This window comes from Neovison vison, chromosome X (genome assembly GCF_020171115.1).
Source record: "Neovison vison isolate M4711 chromosome X, ASM_NN_V1, whole genome shotgun sequence".
In the NCBI taxonomy this organism is placed as follows: domain Eukaryota; kingdom Metazoa; phylum Chordata; class Mammalia; order Carnivora; family Mustelidae; genus Neogale; species Neogale vison.
Window position 1 is genome coordinate 117,471,080 of NC_058105.1, and position 25,622 is coordinate 117,496,701.

Genomic DNA, 25,622 nt, shown 5'->3' on the forward strand with positions numbered 1-25,622 from the left:
TCTAAGCCACACAGGCACTCAACTGTTGTATATTTTAATTAATTATATAGGAAACCTATTAACTATTACTATTATTCATATAGTCAGTATTTGTTGAGATTTACCAACATATTCAACATACTCTTCCCTGTTTATTCCTTCTTAGCATCTCAACCCTTTCATCTGGGATTAATTCTCTTCTCTCTGGGAGAGATCCTTCAGATTTTTCTTTAGTGGGTAGTCTGCTAGTGGCATGCCCTCTCAGTTTACATTCATCTGAATATGTCATTATTTCCACTCCTCCCTGGAAAGACATTTTCTCTGGATGTTTAGTTCTAGATTGACAGGCATTTTCTTTCAGTACATTGAAGATATTGTTCTTTTACCTTTTGGTTTCCATTGCTATTGAGAAATTCAACTGTCAGTCTAATTATTTTTCCTGTGACTCATCTGTCATTTTTTTTTCTCCAGCTACTTTGATATTTTCACATCATCTTTGGTGTTTTTCAGTTTTACTCTGATACTTCTAGGTGTAGGTTTTGTTGAATCCTGATATCTTGGTAGAACCACATATATACAGATGATGATTTGTTTATTTTTATGTGTGAAAAACTTTAAATGTTTTATATTACATTTTAACTATTTTATCATCATTAAGAATTTCAAACAGCACAAATAATTTGACATTTTAAAGCATTTCTCATGACTGCTTTATGAATACAAATAATACAAACTATGTGTAAGTAGAATTTGGAAGCGTTAGAGTAGAAACAAAGATGTGCTTGCTGCCACATTCTGTTTTGTAAAGATTCACAGAAGTCCTCAGAAGAATCTCGGGATTGTGGGAAAAGTATGTTTAAAGATTGTTAGTTGATACTCACCCAAAGATACTTCATAGATGATTCATTTTTATTTTTTTCCAAGCATTGCTTATTCATTACATTCATTACATAGATTAATAGGGTTATTGCTGTTCTTACTATATGAGGTGAAATACTCTTTGAGTAGAGAAAACATTTACTTTGGCCAATAATCATTCATTAAGTGATAGCTATAATATAAAAATATTATTTCTTAGATGTAATGTGATATATTCTAAAATCATATTACTTTAAAATTATTTTTCATTATTTTAGTATAGCAGTTTTTCTCTAATAGTGAAAAAGTAATAAATGCTCAAAGTGAAAAATTGAGGAAAGCATGCAGAGATAACTATGACAAATAGTTTGATCTGTATTTGGCTTCATACTTCTTTTTCTTCTTTTTGTCATATATGTATAGCTTTAGAACACACATGGCCAAGTCATTAGAGAAATGTGGAAATGAGTTGTGGCATAGTTATTCTTTTTTTTTTTTAAAGATTTTATTTATTTATTTGACAGAGAGAGAGATCACAAGTAGGCAGAGAGGCAGGCAGAGAGAGGGGGAAGCAGGCTCCCTGCCGAGCAGAGAGCCCGATGCAGGGCTCAATCCCAGGACCCTGGGATTATGACCTGAGCCGAAGGCAGAGGCTCAACCCCCTGAGCCACCCAGGTTCCCCCAGTATAGTTATTCTTTAGAATAATATAGAACCATTTAGAAGAATGAGAGGATTCCTGTTTACTAAGAAAGCTTTCCAAGATGCGTTAAGTGAAAAAAGCAACCCCTCAAAATACATACGATGTAATACCATTAAGTCAAAACAAATATGTATTTCTATATGTACCTGTAGATGTATGTATATTCATACATAGACAAGATCTTAAAGGCTATATATCAAATCGGTAGTAGCAGTTGTAGCAGTTATATCTGGAAAGGGGTGTTGAGTGGTAAAGGGAACTTTTGCTTTTACCTATGGCTTCTCTAAAATTTTTTTTAAAATTTTTAGTTAATTAATTAATTAATTAATTTTGCTTTTTTTCCTTTTTCTTCTTTTTTTTAATTCTTTTTAAAAATTTTTTTCCAATTTATTTATTTTCAGAAAAACAGTATTCATAGTTAATTTATTTTTTAAAGATTTTATTATTTATTTATTTGCCAGAGAGAGAGAGCGAAAGCAAGCACAAGCAGGGGAGCGGCTGGCAGAGAGAGAAGCAGGCTCCTCAATGAGCAAGGAGCCTGATGTGGGACTTGATCCCAAGACTCTGGGTTCGTGACTTGAGCCAAAGGCAGATGCTTAATGAGGGAACCACCCAGGCATCCCTGTGGCCTTTTTTTTTTTTTTTTAAAACAAGAACATGCTGTAGGTTACATTTGTATTTTAAAATAATTACTTTTATTTTGAAAATGGATTATTCTGCATATTCTGGTTTTTTACCTACTTTTTCATGAAACAAGGTGATTGTGTTCCCATGTAAAATATATCCCTACAAAATTATATTTCTGTGTTGTATTACATCATATGGGTATACCATAACTTAGCCAAACTTCTATTTTGTTTGACATAGATGATATGATGAATATATCTTTGCATATCTCTGTTTCCATAGAATAAGTTGCTGGGTTAGGGGATATGTTTGTTAGGTTGACAAATACCCATTTCCATTCCTGTTAGAGGTGTGTGAAAGTGGTTTTTTCCTTCTCTGGTCATCTTTGGGCATTATCTTATTATTGTTGCTAATTAAAAAAAATGTTTTTAAGGGACGCCTGGGTGGCACAGTCGGTTAAGCATCTGTCTTTGGCTCAGATCATGATCCCAGGGTCCTGGGATAGAGTCTGCATTGGGCTCTTTGCTCTCTGGGGAGCCTGCTTCTCTCTCTGCCTGCTGTTCCCCCTGCTTATGTGTGCTCTTTCTCTCTCTCTGACAAATAAAATCTTTAAAAAAAGTTTTTAAAATTTTCATTTCTTAAATTGTTAGGTTTGATCTTTTTTTTTTCCCATGTACTTGGCCATTAATATCCCTTTATAATATTCCTGTGAATTACATTCCCCCCCTTTTTTTTATCGTTTCCTTTCTTGTTGATTTGAGTGCTTCATTTATTGCACATAGCAATAAATGTCAAAAAGTTTAAAAATAAATAAATAAATAAAGTTAATCATTTGCTTTTTTTCAAATTACAGTATAGTTAACATAAAGTGTTATATTGGTTTTGGGTGCATAATATAGTGATCCAATAAATCTGTACATTATTCAGTGCTTATCATGATAGGTGTACTCTTTTCTAATTTATTTTTTTATTTTAAAGATTTTATTTGTTTAAGAGAAACAAAGCATGAGGGGGGAGGAGCAGAGGGAGAGGGACAAACTGCCTTCCTACTGAGTGAGGAGCCTGATGCAGGACTTGATCCCAGGACCCTGAGGTCATGATCTGAGCCAAAATTAGATGCTTAACTGCCTGAGCTACCCAGGCATCCCTATGATAAGTGTACTCTTAATCCCCTTCACCTATTTCACACATCCCCTCTGGTAACCATCAGTTTGTTTTCTATAGTTAAGAGTCTGTTTCTTGGTTTGTCTCTCCTTTGCTCATTTGTTTTATTCCTTAAATCCACATATGAGTGAATCATATGGTATTTGTCTTTCTCTGACTTATTTCACTTAGCATTATACTCTCTAGCTCCATCCATATTGTTGCAAATGGCAGGATTTCATTCTTTTTTATGGCTGAATAATATCTCTCTGCTCTGTGTGTGTGTGTGTGTGTGTGTGTATACATACCACATCTTTATCCTTTTATCTATTAGTGGATACCTGGGCTGCTTCCATATCTGGCTGTTGAATAAATAATGCTGCAATAAACCCAAGATTCATATATCCTTTTGAGTTAGTGTTTTTGTATTTTGGGGGCAGGTACTCAGTAGTACAGGTTACTAGATCATAGGGTAGTTCAATTTTTAACTCTTTGAGGAGCCTCCATGCTGTCTTCCAGAGTGTCTGGCTACACCAGCTTGCATTCCCACCAAAAGTACACAGCGGTTCCTTTTTCTCCACCCTTACCAATACTTGTTGTCTCTTGTGTTTTTTATCTTAGCCATTCTGACGGGTGTGTGGTGGTATCTTATTGTGGTTTTGATTTGCATTTCCCTGATGATGAGTGATGCTGATCATCTTTTCATGTGTCTGTTGACATCTGGATGTCTTCTTTGGAGAAATGCCTGTTCATATCTTCTGTCCATTTTTTAATTGGGTTATTTGTTTTTGTAGGTGTTGAGTTGTATCAATTCTTTATTTATTTTGGATACTAACCCTATATTGGATATGCCATTCGCAAACACCTTCTTCCATTCTGTAGGTTGTCTTTTAGTTTTGTTGATTGTTTCCTTTGCTATGTAGAAGCTTTTTATTTTGATGTAATCTAAGTATTTTTTTTTTTTTTACTTTTATCTCCCTTGTCTCATGAGAAATATCTAGAAAGATGTTGCTAAAGTTCATGTCAGAGAAATTACTGCCCGTGCTTTCCTCTGGAATTTTTTTGGTGTCAGGTCTCACATTTAGGTCTTTAGTCCATTTTGGTTTTAATTCTGTGTATGGTGTGTAGTGTCATAAAGTAAAAATTTTTTTCTCAGTAATTTGCTTTTTAATGTTATTTATGGTCTTTAAAAATGTGCAGAAATATTAATTTTACTGGCTTGAATATTATATAAGGGTCTAAAATAAGGTTCTTAGCTAAATAATTTCAAAAGGCACACAAATAATGTTTAATGAATTGAATTTCATAAATTTAAAAAAATCTATATTGTTTTTGTCCATTCTGAATATTTCTTTTTTTTTTTCATTTTGAATATTTCTTAAACACACTGGAAATGTGTGGTGTTCAATGTTTATATAATTGCTTTTCCAGCATTTTTTATGGATATAACACTTAAAGCTTTTTCAAATACTTAATGACTAAAGATAATTCACTTGCATAGCTTCTTAAAGAAATGTAATGAGGTATCCATGAATGCCACTTGATTTGACTTTACATTAAAAAAACTACTTATTAAAGCTTGACTGGCTTTTTTTTTTTTCAAGAATAGTAAAGTTTATTTTTTTTTTCTCCCTGTGTTAACACGTCTGTAATCAGAGACAGCCGAGTTCTTTTTATGCTTATCATTGGTAGAAAAATTCACTGGGAAACTTACCTTGGGTAGAAAATTCAGCAAGCTACGTGTCTTTTTTTCCTCTTGTTAATTTAGGTTTTCCTTTCTTGGCCCTTGTTATGACCCTACAATCTTTCAAAGCCCCTCACCTCTGGTTGGTGCTGTCACTGCTCATCAGATTTATTCTGGAGACCTGTACAGGGTATCTGGTGAGAAAGAGGAAAGAACTATGTGTGCTACTATGTCCTTGACAACTTAAAGAAGGCTGAGTCAAGTAAACTAAAACAAGGCCCATTGTAGATTTTTTTCTTCTTGAAGAATTTATCTGATCTTTCTGTTTTCTGTTTCAACTTGTTCCCTACCTCCTTTGTATTTTATATCTTTGTTCTCTCTGAAAACATGATAGAAATTTAAGAATGCTCTGTAAGCTCTTGATTTTTTCTCACATTGCCCTTGTTTTGTCTCTGGCACATATAGTTACAGGATTTATAGCCAGTCATCTCATTAAAGTCCACATATTAAATACATGAAATAGCAGTACCTGGAATCCAGCAACTTAGAATCAGAACTGGAATTACCATGATTTTAAAGGCAATGTGTGGGTTTTTAAAAAATTTAATATTTAAAATTTTCCTTTATTTGGGAAAGCTTCTAGACAAATAGATTACTATTTTGTTTCTTTAATTTTATTTATAAACACAAGAAATGTAGGTTTCTAGTCTTGAGAAATTAGAAATACTCAGAAGCAGAGGATTCTTTTTTTTTTTTTTAGATTTTATTTATTTATGAGAGAGCATGGGGGGTGGGGGTGGGGAACCAGAGGGAGAGGGAGAAGCCTGCTCCCTACAAACCCCCTGTGGAGCTCAAACCCCCATGACCTGAGCCAAAGGCAGATGCTTAACTGACTGAGCCACAGAGGCTCTCCCAGAAGCAGAGGATTCTTAGAAAAATTTGCCCTAATTTTAACTTTATTCTCATATTGTGGGATATTCAAAGTTGTTGTTTAGACGTCTGGGTGACTCAGTGGGTTAAGCCTCTGCCTTTGGCTCAGGTCATGATTTCAGGGTCCTGGGATCGAGACCTGCTTGGCAGGGAGTCAGCTTCCCCCTCTGTTTCTGCTTCTCTGACTACTTGTGATCTCTCTGTGTCAAATAAATAAATAAAATCTTAAAAAAAAGTTTTGTTTATAAGTTGCTACGTTGGAAACCATTCTACCTGGCTTTAGAGGTACTTAAATACTTTTAAAGTTAACTATGTAAATTGAAGTTACATAATTCCTAAAACATTAATGAATTAGTTTTATTTAACTTAGCTTCATGCATCACTGATTGTAAATTAATGACCTACATTGGTGCGAAGCGTCATCTTGTAGCCTAATTTTTTAAGCAATTGTGACCACACAGACCAGGAAGGAGGGCAGCAAACTTCCAGATGCTTTGAGTGTAAAGTTGCAGGATCCCAAGGGTTTAGAGGAATTCCTCTGCTCCAAAGGGAACTGTGGAGGAGGGGAAAACCTAGAATCAAGAAGCATTCCTGTCTAGTGGTACTAGAGGCCATCAGTGACTATCTTAACTCCTTTCTTGATAAAATCCTTCAACTACTGGGTTTCCTGCCCCCCATCTCTCACAAAAAAAGCTTTAATTTCTAGGTGGAACTCAGAGGTAACATGGCATTTCTTTCACAACTTTGTAAAACACTTTAGATGATGTTTGATGAAACTGGCATATTAGATTTTCTTTGTTGGTAATTCAGACAAAATTCGTGTGAATAGGAACTTTCTTCTGAAGATTCAAGTGAAATGTTTCGAACAGATTTTTAAGTCTTGGGCACTGTTAGCTGCTGCTTTGAATGCGGGTTTATTTTGTGTGGTGTGTGTGTGTGTGTGTATGTGTGTGGTGTATATCTATGGCTTAGGGGTTTTTTTATTAAAATTTTTCGATCTTTTTAAAAATTGAAACTAGTCATTTTATATGGTGGCCGTATTTCGTAAAGTCTTTCCTATGGAGCATTTTCCTATCGAACTGTTTCAAAGTTAGTCTTTTGAGAAGCATTTCAAAGCTTCCGTTGAACAAACAAGTGCTGTATTCCCCACCCCCACCTCATTCTCATTTTTTTTTTAAGAAACAAAAGAAATTATGGCTGCTTCTGCTTTTTGTGCAGATGTGCATAGAGTTGTATGTGGTTCCTGTAACTTGGGCTTCACCTTTCTCTAAGTTTTAAAATTAAGATTTTATAATTTTTAAAATGTATCTTTACCAACTTTTCCTCTCTTTTTATAGGATTGTTATATTTAGTAAAAACCACATAAAACTGCATTTTTCCTTTATGTTATAGTGGGTCAAAAGTAACAAGAGATACAAATAATTAAGGCTGTAAAAAGTTCAAGGGATGTCAGTCCCACTGGCTTCTGAATGAACACTTAAGCATTTGTTTAGATTTTTGCCCTTAAAGTAGCTTATGGTAAAATACAGACTAATATACTTAGTTTATTTAGTATTCTTCTTGTTTGGTATAAATGAAATAGAAATGCTATCAACCCAAATTACTTACTCAAAAGCCATGAAATTTAAAACAGCTGATATTTTCTTTTTGGTACTAACAGCTTGGAACAAATGTTTTGCTTGTGCAAATGAGATGGCTATTGTGATGCAAAAAAGTATCTTGGAGAAAAAAGAAACCCAGCAATTGTCCTTTCTCTGTTTTGAGTATTTCAGCTAAATTATACTGCAATAATTGCAAGCAGAGCCTGGAGCTTCTTTCTTGTTTCTGTTCTATGATATATTTTAACAAATTCTCTTGAGACTTTTGAAACGTCTTGATTTTTAGGACGTGTGGTCCAACGGGGATAACTTTGTCTACAGACGCAATGGGTTAGCAGTTAGATTTTGCATGTCTTCTCATTTCTTTCCAGATTCTCTGACCCAGGGTAACCTTTGGTTCTTCTCTGAAGGCAGGAGTGAAGGGAGTTTGAGTAGGTGACTGATGATCACTGTCCATACAGCCCGCAGACAATATGGGAATTACTTTAACAGTCTTCTTAGGCCCTCCTCCCACACCTCCTCCCCTTAAACCAACAAATGCAAATAGCTTCATCCCCATTTGCTAGAAATCCAGGCTTGCTCTGGCAGCATGGGCTTTGTTGTTAACTCGCTTTCTCCAGAAAGGCAGTTTTATTTCTGGTAAAGGAGAAAGGCTATCAGGCGGAACCCAAGACACCTTAATGGTAAATCTAGCAACAGCTTGTTCCTCTGGAATATTTCTAAAGGTAGGAATTACCCCAAAAGTTTCTTTGTATTGTAGTTAAAGTATGGTTAAGGAAATTCATTGTCTGCTTTGTTAGCTTTTGTATACTAAATATTCCAAATTATCTCAAAAAATTCTTTTTTGTTCTAAATATTAATTATTGAAATTATTAGTACTATTATTTGATCAGTCATTTCTAAAAAATGTTATATAGGACAAGAGAAAAGTTAGTCTTTGGTTATTTCTAGCATAAAAATGGTTTAAAATAAAAAGGAACAACCCTATTGTAAGTCAAACTTCTTGATTTAAATCTCCAGTTTGTGATGAGCATTGTCAAGTATTTTTCTATAGCCTTGAGGAATATGACATGATTTTTCACTAGTGTTATATGAGACTTATTAGAAGTATTTTTATGATACAGAAATGTAGATAACATTTTACTAATTAAATATTGTGTCAATACATTTAATATGTTTTGTGGAAATTATAGCAGTGACTGCTACGATTTTTTTTAACAGCATAATGGAAGTCACTCTAGAGAAGTAGTTTGGTAAGAAAAAAGATGCTATGATTTAAAAATTGAGTGGCTTTTAAAGGCTCAGAATTGTTAGATGAGTTGTGAATTGGCCCCAGACAACTGAAGTTGCTTCTTTTTATGTGAACTTTCTTCTGAAACTATTAAAGGTTTTGGAAATTGTCATCTTCTTTAATGTCATTGTGACCAAAATCTTGGTTTCTTTTGAAGTTAACAGATAGGAGTAGAGATTGTGAAATATAATGGTCTTCATGGGAAGCACCCCCCATGAAGCTGAAGGGAGTAGTTCACAAAGCATCTGTGATCAGCAAGTATTGTTAAAAGAACACTCTTAAAACCCTTCTAAAATTTAACTGTGATTTCCAGCTGCTTCTTGCCTTTTTAAAATTTCCTTTCTAGGCTGAATACTTACATAATTATATAACAGGTTAGGAGAACCTTATAAATGCCAGTAAATTAGATTTTATTTTAATTTAGCATGTATCCCAAGAAAAAAGGCAGTGTCATTTAGGTACGGAGATAAGTAACTTTGACTGGACTTCTGTATTTTGTTTAAGGTAGCAAGCTATACTTTGACCTTTTAATTGCATTTGGGGTATTTTTCCCAATAGCATTTTTATAAGTTTTCAATAACCTTAGGATCGAGTATTCTATGCAGATTAAGATATATTTTGTAAGGTGTACGAAGTGTTTCTTCTCTCTTCTTGAATCTGTTTGTCTTTGATCTCCAAGCCCTGTATTGAAAGAGGGGAGACAAGAGCAAATCAAAGCTACAAAGCCTCTCAGTATGTTGGTTTTGGTTCAGTTATCCAGATGTAATTTTTAAAAGCTCCTAGAAAAGACATAGCAGTATTTCCAAAATGGGGTATGCTCTGTCAGACCCCCAAAACAAACTCTTTTAAATGAGATCTCTACTTTCGTGAGTGAATGGTTTATTTGTTTTTTATATGTGGGAATTACCTTTTATTGTATGTTTAAAGAATTTTTATTTTTTAAAAAGATTTATTTATTAGAGAGAGAGAGAGAGCGAGAAAGAGAGAGAGAGTGTGTGAGCATGAGCAGCAGGGGAGGAGCAGAGGGAGAGGGAGAAGCAGACTCCCTGATGAGCAGGGAGCCGGATGTGGGGCTCCATCCTAGGACCCTGAGATCATGACCTGAGGCAAAGGCAGACGCTTAACCAGCTATGGCATCAAGGCGCCCCTAAAGCATTTTTAATACTGTAAAACTGTGGCTCTTGATTTTGAGAGGGAAACCTACTTGGGTCACCAACAAAACTCAGAAAGGACAATGGAGGAGCCAAGGCAACAGGATTGGGCTTGTTCACACTATTGGATGCCAGCCATGCCAACTAACCCATCTCTTTTTGATAAATGAGCAAGGAACTGGGCAGAACATTCAAGTTAGAATAGGTCTAACAGTGGTTAAAATATGAAAAGACAGTGCCATTGTCATTAAAACTGGGGACAGCTACCACTAAAAATTAGAGACCTTTTTTTTCCTTTGTAACTTTTCCAGTGTTTGCCATCCTTTTTCCGTGTAATGATTCTTTGTAAAACAAACTCTGAAAATGAAGTGGTAGGGAGGTAGAACTTTTACACTTGTTTTAGGCATAATAGAAAGTGAGAAAAGTAAAAAGTATCTTAGAGGTCTTTAAGTAATGATAAAAGGAAGAGTGATAAACCGACACCTGTGAGAGGTGTCTGACCAAGACCAAGAGTACCCCTGCTACTGTGAAATGAAATACAGACCATAAAAGCTCATAACTGCTTGGGTCAACTGCTTGGGCAATAGAGATGCTTTTACAGTTATATTCTGCTGTGTCAGCCTGTGCTACTGAGGGGATTTACTCTTTAATTCTGAAACTGCTGGAGACAGGTGCAGATTCTAAAGATCACTGCCAGTATGCAGGGAGGCTGCATGGGTATCCCTACTGTTATTTTTAGTGGATTCATGTATGCTTGTACAAGTTGTTTGGCTTTTTATCAAAATAAAATATTATAATGCTTATGTTGAATAATTGCTTTCTTTAGGGACATGACTTGTTCTGTTAATCAAAAAAGTGGCTAGGTTTATCTTTGTTGGGGGATTTTTATATTTTTAATGACAAAATTGGTATTGTAGAAAACAAAGATAAGTGGTAAGAGTAAAATCTAAAAATTGCTTGTATTCTTGCCATCTGCTAATATTTTGGTATATAAACCTCACAGTATTTTAATTAAAAAATCAAATGTTAATTGCCAGTTGTCATTGAGACCAACTGATGATGTCTTCAGATGCATATGTTGTATTCTGTTCCGTGTATACAGAATTATATTGCTTTGGTCCCAGCTACTTAAGTATTCTTACTGTGTTATTCTAGTAATTAATAGACATGAAATGTGTTCAGGTTATTAGATGTTTGATTTTGAGAAAATTCACAAGAAAATTTAACCCACTGAGCTATCCAGGCATCCCTCACAAGAAAATTTAGAGTAAAGAAGGTGTTCCTCCATTATTTGATGCAATTTTTTTTCTGAAGGGTTTATTTAGCCAAGAGAATTGAAAAAAAGAAAAGCCCCTAAACATTGGATTATTTTTTTTTTAAAGATTTTATTTATTTATTTGACAGAGAGAAATCACAAGTAGGCAGAGAGGCAGGCAGAGAGAGAGGGAGAGGGAAGCAGGCTCCCTGCTGAGCAGAGAGCCCGATGTGGGACTCGATCCCAGGACTCTGAGATCATGACCCGAGCCGAAGGCAGCGGCTTAACCCACTGAGCCACCCAGGCGCCCCTAAACATTGGATTATTAAAGGCATGTTGATACTTTGTTTGTAGTACTACTTCAGAAATTTTTTTTTTTAAGATTTTATTTATTTATTTGACACAGAGAAAGAGATCACAAGTAGGCAGAGCAGCAGGCAGAGACAGAGGAGAAGCAGGCTCCCTGCTGAGCAGAGAGCCCAACAGGCTCGATCCCAGGACCCTGAGATCATGACCTGAGCCAAAGGCAGAGGCTTTAACCCCCTGAGCCACCCAGATGCCCCTACTTCAGAAATTTTTATTTGTGATTTACACATAAGCTCCTTCAAATTTGAACTTGAAGAAATGTTTAACCAACTATTTAATTCTGTATCTTGTTTTGCTAAGTTTAGAGAAGAAAATATTTTAATTGGAAGACAGGTCTTTTCATTATTTCCCCTCACTAATTAAAAATAGTATTCAGTTTCAGCAAAGAGCATGGGCTTTTGGGTCAGACAGTCCTGAATTTGAATCCCATTTCTTTATTTTTTAAAGATTTTATTTATTTAGGGTGCCTGGGTGGCTCTGTCGGTTAAGCGTCTACTTTCCGCTCAGGTCATAATCCCAGGGTTCTGGGGTGGAGTCAGATATGTCATTTGCAAATATCTTCTCCCATTCCATAGGTTGCCTTTTGTTTTGCTGATTCTTTCTTCTGCTGTGTAGAGCTTTTTATTTTGACGTAGTCCCAATAGTTTATTTTTGCTTTAGTTTTCCTTGCCCCAGGAGACAAATCTAGAAAAATTTGCTACGGCCAGTATCGGTGAAATTACTGCTTGTGCTCTCCTCTGGGATTTTTATGGTTTTAGATGTCAGATTTAGATCTTCAAGCCATTTTGAGTTAATTTTTGTGTATTGTATAAGAAAGTGGTCTAGTTTCATTCTTTTTTGTTTGTTTCATTACTTTGCGTGTAGCTGTCCAGTTTTCCCAGCACCATTTGTCTTTCTAACACTGCATATTCTTGCCTCCTTTGCTGAAGATTAATTGACCACATTAATTGTGGGTTTATTTCTGGGCACCCTATTCTGTTCCATTGATTCATGTGTTTATTTTTTTTGCCAGTACCATACTATTTTGATTGCTACAGCTTTGTAGTATATCTTGAAATCATACCTCCAGTTAGTTCTGTTCTTCTTTTTAAAAATTGTTTTGACTGTTCGGGGTCTTTTGTGGTTCCATACAAATTTTAGGATTATTTTGTTTAGTTTTATGAAAAATGCTGTTGGTATTTTCATTCGGGTTGTATTAAACCTGTGGATTGCTTTGGGTAGTATGGATATTTTAACAATATTGGTTCTCCCAGCTTTCCATTTGTTTGTGTCATCTTCAGTTCCTTCCATCAGTATTTTATAGTTTCCAGAGTACAGGTTTTTCACCTCCTTGGTTAAGTTTATTCCTAGGAATTTATTATTTTTGGTGCAATTGTAAATGGGATCGTTTTCTTAATTTCTCTTTTTACTACTTCATTATTAGTGTGTAGAAATGCAATGGATTTCTGTACACTGATTGTATATTCTGTGACCTTACTGCATTCATTTGTCAGTTCTAGTAGTTTTTTGGTGGAATCGTTAGAGTTTTTATATATATACCATCATGTCACATGCAAGTAGTGAAAGTTTTACTACTTTCTTATCAATTTGGATGCCTTTTATTTATTTTTTGTTGTCTGATAAGCTGTGGATAGGACTACCAGTACTATGTGGAATAAAAGTGGTGAGAGTGGACATCCTTGTCTTATTCCTGACCTTAGGGGAAAAGCTCTCAGTTTTTCATCATTGTGTATGTTAGCTGTGGGTTTTTCATGTATGGCCTTCATTGAGTTGAGGTATGTTCCCTCTGTAACCTACTTTGTTGAGATGAAGTGTATTTTTCCAAGAAAATTGTAAAATGTTGAGATCAAGCCACAGTGGTCAATTTGATGTGTAAACTACCTGCATTGTTTCTATGGGAATATATGACCAGAGACAAAACTTGGATATTAAACATTTATTCATTTAACAAACATTTATTGGAAGCCCATGTGGCAGGTTTCAGACCAGATGTTAGAGGTATAATGATGGTTTGAACTTACATAGTTCCTTCCCCTAAAGGAATTCAGTGTGGTGGGACAGACAGATATGTAAGTAAAGATAAGATGTTGTAATATCTGTGCTGCCAGAGGTGCATGCAGTAAATGTGATTTATGAGTATTAGATCCTATGGTGTGCCTGGGAATTTAGTGCTAGAATTTTGCAGGGCTGATAATTGAGCAGAGTTTCGAATGTGTAATAGGTAAGCCATTGACAGGGGAGGGAAGGCCTTTCTTGGATCAACTTCTTCAAAGACAGTAAGGGGGACCTATTTAGGGACCTGAAATGATGATTATGGCTGAATCTATAATGATAGTTGGAGAATAGAGGAGATAAGGCTGTGAAGATATGTAGAGGGCCTTGGACACCAGGCCAAGGAGTTTAGATTTTAGCCTATGGATAATGTGGCATCACTGAAGATTTTTATTTGAGAGAGAAGAGAGAAACCATGTGCAAGTGGGAGGAGGGGCAGAGTGAGAGAATTTTCAAGCAGACTCCCCACTGAGCATGAAGCCCGATGTGGGGCTCAGTCTCAGGACTCATGAGATCATGACCTAAACCAAAACGAAGGGTTGGATGCTTAACTGACTGAAGATTTTTAAGACGAAAAGTGACATATCACAGTTTGGACTTCATTTTATTTTTTTTAAGTTTTTTATTTATTTAAGTAATCTCTACACTCCACATGGGGCTCAGACTCACAACCCTGAGATCAAGGGTCACATGCTTTTCAGACTGAGCCTGCCAGGTGCCCCACATGGTTTGTATTTCAGAAAGATCATGATAATGTGCTATTGAGTATGGATTGGAAAGGGCAGCCAGGAATGCCAATTTAGAGGCTAATGTCATAGCTTATGGGAGAAGTCACGAGAATCTGAACCAAGTCATTTCATGGGCATAAAGAAGAATACAGTTAGGAAATACTTAGGTAGGCTTGGTTAAACATGTGGGTGGAGGAAGAGTACTAAGATGTCTTCAAGATTTCTGACTTTTGATAGTTGGGTGTAAACGGTAATGTCGTTCAAGATAGAGCATATCGGATAAGCATGGTATGTTCTGGTTTTGGACATGTTGAGTGAGAGATGCCTATTTAAAGATTTATTTATGTATTTGAGAGAAGGAGAATATGTGCCCATGAGTTGGGAGAGGGGCAGAGGGAAAGAATCTTGAAGCAGACTCCCCATGAGTGCAGACAGAGTTCAACACAGGGCTTGGTCCCCCAACCCATGAGATCATGACCTGAGCCAGAACCAAGAGTCAGATGCCTAAACAATCCAGGCTCCCCAAGAGATGCCTATTTAGATTATCTAGTTGGGTCTTGAAAACACAGCTCTGGAACTTGAGAGAGGCTTATGATGGATGGGGGGGTGGGCAGGAAAATATGAGAGCAAGCGGTTTGGCAGTCATTATTATATGTAGGCAGTAGCTGAAGTCAAGAGAGTAAGCTTAAAGCACTCGAAACTGAAGTGGGGGTAGGGAGAAGGTGGCTAATCCTGGGGAACACCACAGGAAAAGTGACAAGTAGAAGGAAGACCAGGAGAGCGTGGCTGGCTGTGTGAGATCCAATAAAGAGTTTAAAAAAGAAAACACCTATCAAAAGTGCTTAGTGCTGTTAGGGGGTTGTGGGTGACCTTAGCACCCAGAGGTTCCCTAAAAAGAGTTGTCTGGAAGTGTAATTGCAGACGGTTGAAAATAAGAAAATGGCAGTAATAGTGAATGTGGGCTAGTCTTTCAAGAAGCTTGGCTGTGAAAGGAAGGAGTAAAGGTATTAGCTGGAGAGAAGTAGGTAAATAGGAATTCCTCTTTTGGAGAAAGCTTTTTTCTTGCATTCGTTAGGCGTTGACAAGATTTCCCTGATGCCCTATCCATTGATAGAAGAGGGCCAGGAGCGCGGTAATGCCTTGGGGGTGAGTGAGAACAGCGACAGGGCTGATGGTGGTGGCAATGCTGCTGCTGTGACTTAACAGTTAACATTTATTGAATATGTCTACCATGCACCACATGCTGAATTTAAATAATTTGTCCAGGGTCTCATAGTTATTATGTGGTAAATCTGGATTTCAACCTAATTAATCTAAAAGCAGTGTTCCTGCTCTAGATAATGAGAAGCAGAGAAAGGAATAGGTATAACAAGTGGTTGGTACCAGAGTCCCATGTCCATCTGATATTTACCCTGCTTCTTCTGAGAATTCATAGTCCTCAGCTGGCTTCTGGCTTCCACATACCTGCTGTGGTGCCTTTCTACTAGTAACTACCCCCCTGTGGTTTCCTTTAAGAGTTTTTCTTAGCTTAATTGAGGTTTTCTAAAATGATTTTTTTTATCGCTAAAAATCAGGAAATAAACATGCATTTATTTATTTATTTTTTAAATTTCTTTTCAGTGTAACAGTATTCATTGTTTTTGCACCACACCCAGTGCTCCATGCAATACGTGCCCTCCCCAACACCCACCACCTGGTACCCCGACCTCCCACCCTCCGCCCCTTCAAAACCCTCAGATTGTTTTTCAGAGTCCATAGTCTCTCATGGATCACCTCCCCTTCCAATTTCCCCCAACTCCCTTCTCTTCTCTAACTCCCCTTGTCCTCCATGTTATTTGTTATGCTCCACAAATAAGTGAAACCATATGATAATTGACTCTCTCTGCTTGACTTATTTCACTCAGCATAATCTCTTCCAGTCCCGTCCATGTTGCTACAGAAGTTGGGTATTCATCCTTTCTGATGGAGGCATAATACTCCATAGAGTATATGGACCACATCTTCCTTATCCATTTGTCCGTTGAAGGGCATCTTGGTTCTTTCCACAGTTTGGCGACCATGGCCATTGCTGCTATAAACATTGGGGTACAGATGGCCCTTCTTTTCACGACATCTGTATCTTTGGGGTAAATACCCAGTAGTGCAATGGCAGGGTCATAGGGAAGCTCTATTTTTAATTTCTTAATCTCCACACTGTTCTCCAAAGTGGCTACACCAACTTGCATTCCCACCAACAGTGTAAGAGGGTTCCCCTTTCTCCACATCCTCTCCAACACATGTTGTTTCCTGTCTTGCTAATTTTGGCCATTCTAACTGGTGTAAGGTGGTATCTCAATGTGGTTTTAATTTGAATTTCCCTGATGGCTAGTGATGATGAACGTTTTTTCATGTGTCTGATAGCCATTTGTATGTCTTCATTGGAGAAGTGTCTGTTCATATCTTCTGCCCATTTTTTCATATGATTATCAGTTTTGTGTGTGTTGAGTTTGAGAAGTTCTTTATAGATCCTGGATATCAACCTTTTGCCTGTACTGTCATTTGCAAATATCTTCTCCCATTCCGTGGGTTGCCTCTTTGTTTTATAAACATGCTTTCAAAAGACTCTCAGGGATGCCTGGGTAGCTCAGTCGATTAAGCATCAGACTCTTGGTTTCTGCTCAGGTCATGATCTCCAGGTTGTGGGATCAAGCCCTGTGTCGGGCTCTGCATTTGGCATGGAGTCTGCTTGGGTCTCCCTCACTGTCCCTCTCCCTCTGCCTCTGCCCCTCTCCCCTGTCCCTACTCATGTTCTCTCCCTCTCTCCGAAATAAATGAGCAAAATCTTTAAAAAACAAACAACAAAAGACCCATTTGATGTTAAATGTTTAAAAAAACAGAAGACTATCAGCTCGCTTATTATGGAAAGGGAAAATAACTCTTATGTGACAATAAGAGTCCTTGGGGATTCTAAAAGGCTAATTTCAGAAGAAAAGCAGACTCTGGCTATTATGAACATTTAATTTCTGAAGCAAGGGTAGGCCTCTGGGATAGGATGGTGGCTCCTCTGATACAGGTTGGGAGAGAAGCGAGAACAAATAGGACAGAATTTGAAAACACATGTCAAGGAAGCCAGTGTGATGGCATGGGCTGGCAGCAGGAGTGAATGAAGGAAGATCAGGGGTTTACACCTGACTTACATCCCCTTTGCTCTTACTGTGACCCAAGACTAGTCAGTTTGTGGCATTATGAGCTCAGTGAGTCAGGGGGCCAAGTTTCCAGATAAAGGTATTGGGCACTTCAGCCAAGCTTTTGTGAATACCAGGCCTCAATGTTGGATAATGATCATGTAAGTGTAACCATCTCTGTTGGTATCTCTGTATTTTTCATTGTTGAAGTTTATATTGTTTCTTTGAGTTTGTAGTTAGCACGAAAGATTTTAGTATAAATGATAGTTAAATTGTACATACAGTTTTAAGAACAAGGAAGATGACTTGCAAAATATTTCTAAACATGAAAAAAGTTCCAAAATCAAATGTTTATAATGACAGATTTTTTTTAAAGAGTTTTGTTTTCTCCAGACCATATCTTACTTTTCTGCTTTGGCTATTCAGAATTTGATTTTGTTTATTTCTTGCCTCAAATTCAAGGAATCTATTTTTATAGTAATTTCTGCTCTTGTCATATGGCTACATATGTAGCATTCAGTCTGTTTGAGGAGAAGGAAATCATATATCATCTACCTACTTAAGGAAATGGGAATTTTATGGATCCACAAATATATTCACGGGAGACATGAGTTATATGACTGGGACCATATTTATTTCTTCCAGATTTCCTAGGTTGCCTCGGCTGGTAAAAAGTACACACTAAGTATTGAGTAAATAGTGGATGAAAAATCTGGAGAACACTAAGCAACCATACCTCTTAAGTCTTTATAGATCAAAAGCAAGATACATATTAATTTATATCTCCAATCCATTTTTGTTTAGGTTCAACTCAGCCTTGTTTAAGCTAAACCAGCACATATGTAACAGTAGCTGAAAATAGGAAGTTGCTGTTCATTTCTAAGTGTATTTCCTTTTCTGTGGTAATTGTATGTGCAGGTGTCTTTTCACAATTCAGAGAAAGCAAGCACTGTCTTTCAATAAATAAAACATCTTCATTTGTTAGCAGAAATGTATATTTAATGAGTGTTATTTGGAAATAAACACTAAATAAGGTTAAATCCCCAGACATGAAAAGTTTTACCAGCATGTTTTTTTTCTGTACTTGTTAATGTTTTCTCTTTGTATGCCTCTACATCTGTTTTTTTAAAAACCGAAGACTCCCTCTGTCAGAGAGCACCTATGGACTCTAGTGAAGGATCACGTAGGAATTCACAAGGTTGTCTTTTGTCCCTCCTCCTGCTTTTTGTAAACATGTGCACTGTAACTCAGGGGAGTGAATTTAATAGCCTGTTTTGCTGAAAGCAAGGCAGCATATAAGAAAAAGTATGCACTTAGGAGACTAAACTCTCTTAGCCAAATGGGTGATCTTGGCTACATTATCTAACTCCACAGAGCCCAAGTCTCCTGACATGTAGAAAGTGGGGAAATGATACCTACCTCATAGGATGTTTGGGTGGATGATGTGGGATAGCAGATATAGAAATGCCTAGCATGTAATGGGTAGCCAAAAAATACTGGCATCTGTTTCCTTTCTGAAGTTCCCCCTGTTCCAGGCTTCCAGGCCTCCTCTTGACTGCCTTCTGATCATTTCCCAAGATTTATTAATTTCTTTTGCATTTCCACAATTCACTAACTTCTCATCTCCTGGATATTTTTCTTAGCTGAACATTCTCTGTTCTATCTGAAGATAAGCTGAAGAACCAGGTAGGTTTTGTGTTAGGTATTCACATAAAAATTTTATTAAAGATGGTTAGTATATCCTTCTATATATTTCACATACTTTTGTCAAAAAAGGTTTCTACTCACTTTGTGGCCACTATGAACACACGGTTATAGTGCTAGATATAATTTGAACCTTATCATTTAAACAAATTTATTTTGTATTGGAAATAATTTAATTAATACTTAATAGAGTTTCAGCATAGTGTATATGTTATATGATTGCTTTTTGGAGATAAATACATGTATAATGTATAGTTTAATTTTGATGTCTAATATATTGGATGATTACTCTTTCCTCTTTAGTTAAAATATTTGAAAAAGTATTTTGTTCTAGGTGCTAAGGACATGACAGTAAATGAAACTGAGTATTTGCCTTTGAAAAGCTTGCTTTCTAAAGTGAAAATTTCTTGGGGCACCTGGGTAGGTCAGTCATTGGGCATCTGCCTTCAGCTCGGGTCCTGATCACAGGGTCCTGGGATCGAGCCCCACGTTGGGCTCCCTGCTCAGCGGGAAGCCTGCTTCTCTCTCTCTCACTCTGCTTGCTTGTGTTCCTTCTCTCGCTGTCTCTCTCTCTGTCAAATAAATAAATAAAATCTTAAAAAATCAACAAAGTGAAAATTTCTTTTTATACACAAAATTTTTATAATGCTTTTTTCTTATTTTGCTCATAAATGTGTATATACTATGAATTAAGGAGCTCATATAGAATATTACATTTTAGGGGAATATTTGAAGCTGTAGCTAAAGTATTTATGTCCTAACATTTATTAATTTCAAATGCCAAATTTCAAATTTTAAAACACCAAAATTCTTAGATCAAATAATGATTTCATTATAGTTGCCATGTTCCAACAAGTTACTGTTTTACTCATTACAACTTAATTACATATTTTGTATAGAATATACTGGTTTTAAAGGAATAACATTGGCTTGCAGGTTGAAAATAGTTTTTGTTCATTCAGTATTTTTTGAGGACCTTCTATTATCTTAGGTTCTGTCTTAAACCAGCCTGGTGCAAGAATTTAAACTCAGGTCCAAAGCCCAATCTGTTTCCTTTTCTTCATGCCATGAATTCAGAGGTGGAGACCAGAACTGTGGAGATAAACAGATCAGTCAAGACAGTGAGGATTTATTTGGATTTAGTAACTAGGGAAGTGTCATTACTGACCTGGGAAAGAATTTCCTTAAAATATGTTTGCAAGAAGGAAAGCCAATTACAGGAGGCTAACGAGACTCAGAATAATAAGGAAATTGGAGTATTAAGTATAGGTGCTGCTTCTTGGTATTTTGGTAGTGACTAGAAGGTGATTCATGCAAGGGCTTGAAAGTATACCAGAAACTAGGAGAACTAACTTCAAAATAAAGGATTTATGAGTGTTGTAAGAATAGTTGGGGATCAAGTGATTAAATACTGTGAAGAAAGAGGAGGACATAGAAACCATAATGTCTCATGGGAACCAAATAAGATAATTATTAGGTGATAAGTAAAGGGGATTGACTGGACTTAGAAGAGTAGAGACAAGACTTTTCATTTGGTGCAAGAAGAAGAGGTGAGAATGAATGAAAATAAAAGCATTTTAAAATGGAGAAGTGAGATGGTTATGATCACTCCCAAAGATACCCTTTAATCTTCCCATAAAGTAGAAGGTAGGGTCATTTGCTGAATGGAATAGAGTGAGAAGGAGATGGAACCTTTAACAGGGAAAAGCATTCTGTTGTGGAGCATCCTTGGAAATTAGTGAGTTGCAACAGTGATACCCCATTTGAGGTCAGTGTGGATTTTATAGCAATAATATTCTTATGTTCCGAAGCAAGAGTTGGAAACTGCAACCCAAGGGCTAAGCCACATCCAGCCCATGTAGCCTGTGAGCTAAGAATGGTTTTTATATTCCTAAAGGATTTAAGAAAACAAAGAAACAAAGAAGAATGTGTGGTGGAGACTGTATGTGGCCTTGAAAGCCTGAAATATTTACTATCTAGCTCCTTATAGAAAAAGATTGCTGACCCATGTTCTACAGCTCAAGGCCAGGGAAAGCAAATAATAGTGTGCCTCAAAGGTGGAAGCCAGCATGCTAGACATGATCAAAGATCAAGGGGTGATAAAGTAAGGGATAGTAGTTAGAGGGATATTGCTAGAAGTGGATAGGAGGTCGATAAGGAGTAAAGTAAAGCCAGAAGAAAGTTAATAGATTGAATGAAAATGGAGAGGGTTTGCGGCTAGATCTCATAACGAGCAAAAAAGCCTGGTCAGTTGGTATGAAGCAAAGATGACAGGTAAGAAAATTGGAGGTAAAGAAAGGTAGCGCAGTGGTTGTCTTGGAGATAGAAGAGTTCCAGAATAGCTAAGTATAACCATTTTAGGGAGGGGTTGAACTGTTGGTGATCAGGTCAGAATGATGAAGCATTGAATTATGATGTTTAAAGTTCTGAAGATGATGACAAAGAGACTGTGTAAGAAGAAATAGTGTGGATTAGGTCACTGAGATTACTGAAGAAAGCAGAAGTGAGTGTGGAGTATGAGGTAGATGATGGTAAAGAGGTAAGAAGACTGGGGTAGGTACATGAATTACTGTAAATAAGGGCAGAAAGTGGTGGTGGCAGTTAAGTTTTCTTCCCTTTGCCCTGGCAGCTGGGAGAAGACTGTTTCTCCTCTTGGTTTGGCAAGTAACAACCTTGATTAAAAAGGCTACGGGGAAGATGTGGTATTCTCCATTGAAGGTCAGATTCATAAACAGTCTTGGAGTGTGGGAAGAGCAAAGCTGTGGATTAGTTTCAAGTTGTAAAATGGAGCCCTCAAAACAAAAGTAGTTGAATTTTGCATAAATGTATAAATGTTGTTCTTACACATTCTTCCTGTAAAGAATTTTTGACATTAGTACTTCTTACTATATAAAATTCATGTTTTTTATAATAATAAAATTATTAGGAGGTTAATACTAATAACATCTCTTTTTATTTGACTGTGAACATCGAGAAAAGTAGCCTGGCAGATAACGTTAATTTGGCATGCTCAGACTGTCTGGATAGGGCTTACTCGCATATGATAGTGGTCCTTCCATGACAGTGTTAATGTAGAGTGTATATTGTGGTATATGAAGCTTTAGTACTAGACATACATATAGGAACATAATGTGCTTGAACCATTAAAAATCAAGTGTAGGGAATTCCTCTGGCCTCTGAAAGATGAACTACGAGTTGATAGTGGTTTTGCTTTGTTTTTCTATATTGATGAGAAGAGTGATTCCTGCATACATTGTGGTTAGATATTTTGGCCTGGTATTTTCTGAAGGGAAAACTCTTTTCTGGCTAAGAACTAAAAATAGGAGAAGCAGACAATGTAAATTGCTAGAAATTTTCACTCTGCTAAGTTTGAAGTTACTGGTTTGTCTTATAAAAGCCTCTTCATTTTTTTTTTTTTCTGGAGAATTTGACTACTTGCTGATAATCTGAAATCTTAAATACCTAAAATTTCATTTTATGTATGTATGTATGTATGTATGTATGTATTTAGAGTTTATTTCTTTAGTGGGAGAGAGAGAAGGCACACATTTGTGAGTGGGAGGAGGGGCAGAGGGAGAGAATCTCAAGCAGACTCTTGCTGAGAGTGAACTCCATGTGGGGCTTGATCTCATGACCCCTCAGATCACGACCTGAGCTGAAATCAAGAGTCAGACACTTAACTGACTGACCCACTCAGGCACCCCCTGAAACTTCACTTTATTATTATTATTATTATTTTAAAAGATTTTATTTATTTATTAGAGAGAGAGAGGGAGAGAGAGCAAGCACAGGCAGACAGAATGGCAGGCAAAGGCAGAGGGAGAAGCAGGCTCCCTGCCAAGCAAGGAGCCTGATGTGGGACTCGATCCCAGGACGCTGGGATCATGACCTGAGCCGAAGGCAGCTGCTTAACCAACTGAGCCACCCAGGCGTCCCTGAAACTTCACTTTAAATTGTACTTTTAAGTGGTTTTTAATGAATAACCTTTGGAATATTTTTAAAGGTTGAGTTAAATTTCTTTAGAGTCCTAAGAAGGCAATACCTTTGTCATTTACTTGAGTTTTATTTTTATGTTGTGTTTTTTGTTTTTCTCAGTGCCCGTTACAAAGAATATAGCAAAAACACAGTCTTCTCTTTCCAAAGCAACCCAGCATTCAATGCAGTCTCCACAGAAAACTGCTGTCATACTACCAACACAGCAGATCAGGAAATCAGGTCGCATTAAACCACCTGGGCAGACTTCAGTCCCTAAGAAGGGAAGTGCTGTTAAAAATATCACACCAAGGAAAAAAGGCCCAAAAAAGGTGAGTTAATCTTCTCCTAATTTGTATTATAGGTCTCTGCAGTGCCTTTTTTATAACATAGGGTTTAGGTTTTACTAAGAGTATGATGAAGTCCTTGAGCAATGTACTGTATGAAGAGCATATATAATGCTTTTTAAAGCTCACATAGCTGGCTATCAAGATTGGTATTTCTTTTCTTGGGTAATCTTTAAATTTTGAATAGTGTTCAACTTTCTCAAAACCACATTGGAAATACTATGTGGGTATATTTGTGTTTAGGCCAATTTATTTAAAAGTCAGTATACTTTGAAGTGAGTTTTACTGTACATAAATTATACCTCAATAAAGCAGGTTAAAAAGGGGAATCAAAGTGATAAATTCAATGGTGCTGGCCACCTAACTGACTCCTCCAAAGAAAACAACTTTAAAACCTAGAAATAATAGAAAAAAACAGCTACTTGAAGATAACTGGAGAGTGAATGGAAGCAGACATACTGTCGTTGGGGGGAGTACGCACAGAAGGTAGGGGTGTTACACAGAATTCTGTATCTGGCACAAATACTCTTCAAGAGTGAGGTAAACTAAAGATATTTTCGATAAAAGCATACTTAGAGAATTCCACACTGGCAGATAAGCACTTTAAGAAATCCTGAAGGAAGTTTACGTCTGGGTAAATGTGAATGATTTGTTTTTTGCTTTTTTTCCTCTCAATTTCTTTATACTAATGTGACTAAAGCAATAATTATAATATGGTCTTGTGGGGTAATGTAATATAAATGGCATGATATAATACATCATTACATAACATCAATACATAATATGATGTAATGCATGTAACAGTATAAAGGCTTTGAGTGGGGATATGGATTTCTGTCATTGGAAGGTTTCAACATTTTATGTTAAGTAGTAGAATATTAACTACGTGGGTTATACAGTGTAATCCCCAGGGCATATTGTAAAAACACAAATGCAAAGAAGTCTAGCTAAAAAAGCCAGTAGGAAAACTAAAATGGAATTCTAAGGAATATTCAACAAGTACTTAAAAAAAAAGGAAAGAAGGAATAGAGAAATAAAACACAGAGGAGACAAATAGAAAGGAAATAATAAAGGAGGGTCAGGGAGGGAGAAAAGAAAATAATGAGGGTATACCCAGACCCCAAAATATTAATAATTACTTTAAAAGTTAGTGGACTAAATTTTCCAATTAAAAGACAGAGATTATAAAAATAGATTTAAAAAATACCCAAATATATGTGTTCTACAAGAGATGTATTTTTTTCCTTTTTTTACATGATATATATATTTTAAGATTTATTTATTTAGAGACAGAGAAAGAAACAGAGAATGAATGAGCAAGCAGGGGGAGGGGCAGAGGGAGAGGAAGAGAGAGAAACTTCAGCAGACTCCTCACTGAACTTGGAGCCCAACCCTGAGATCAGGGCCTGAGCTGAAACCAAGTGTCAGATGCTTAACCAACTGTACCACCCAGGGGCCCCACAAGAGATATATTCTTAATAGAAGGACATAGAATCTTCCTAGATCTTATTAGAACTAAATTAAATTTCAGCAGTAATAAACATTTCTGAGTTCAGCCATCTGATATCATATATATGACATTTCTGTTTTGTTTCAACTAATGTTTATAGTATGGAGCAAAATGACAATGCCATTTTTATTTTATTTTATTCTATTTATTCTTTTCTTTAAGAAAGAGAGCGAGAAAGCACAAGCAGGGGAAGTGGCAGAGGGCGCGGCAAAGGGAGCAGCAGAGGGAGAAGGAGAAGCAGGCTCCCTGGGAGCCTGATGCTGGGCTCAATCCCAGGACCCCGGGATCACAACCCGAGCCGAAGGCAGACACTCACCGACTGAGTCACCCAGGCGCCCCTGATTTTAAAATGCTTAAATTAATACTGGTACTTTTATTTCAAAAAGCATTAAAAGTTTTTAAATAAAAATTAAAAGTAACAGTGGATATATTACAAATATAAAATCATAAGCATTAAAAAATCAAATAAGCAGGTTATTCTAATGTAAATCATTAGCAGATTAAAGTTTTCAAATTCAAAATAAATTGCATAAAATTAACGAAGGTTGTCATACTTAAAAGG

General features: G+C 36.6%; 1 protein-coding gene across 3 annotated transcripts in view; it reads left to right on the plus strand.

The window, feature by feature from the left end:
- Nucleotides 1–25,622, plus strand: part of SCML2 (Scm polycomb group protein like 2) — a 98,999-nt gene that overhangs the window by 54,043 nt on the left and 19,334 nt on the right. For all 3 annotated transcript variants that reach the window (XM_044234652.1, XM_044234651.1, XM_044234653.1), the window contains exon 7: nucleotides 23,327–23,535. In XM_044234652.1, coding sequence (XP_044090587.1) covers nucleotides 23,327–23,535 — 209 coding nt within the window. The remainder of the gene's footprint in view (nucleotides 1–23,326; nucleotides 23,536–25,622) is intronic.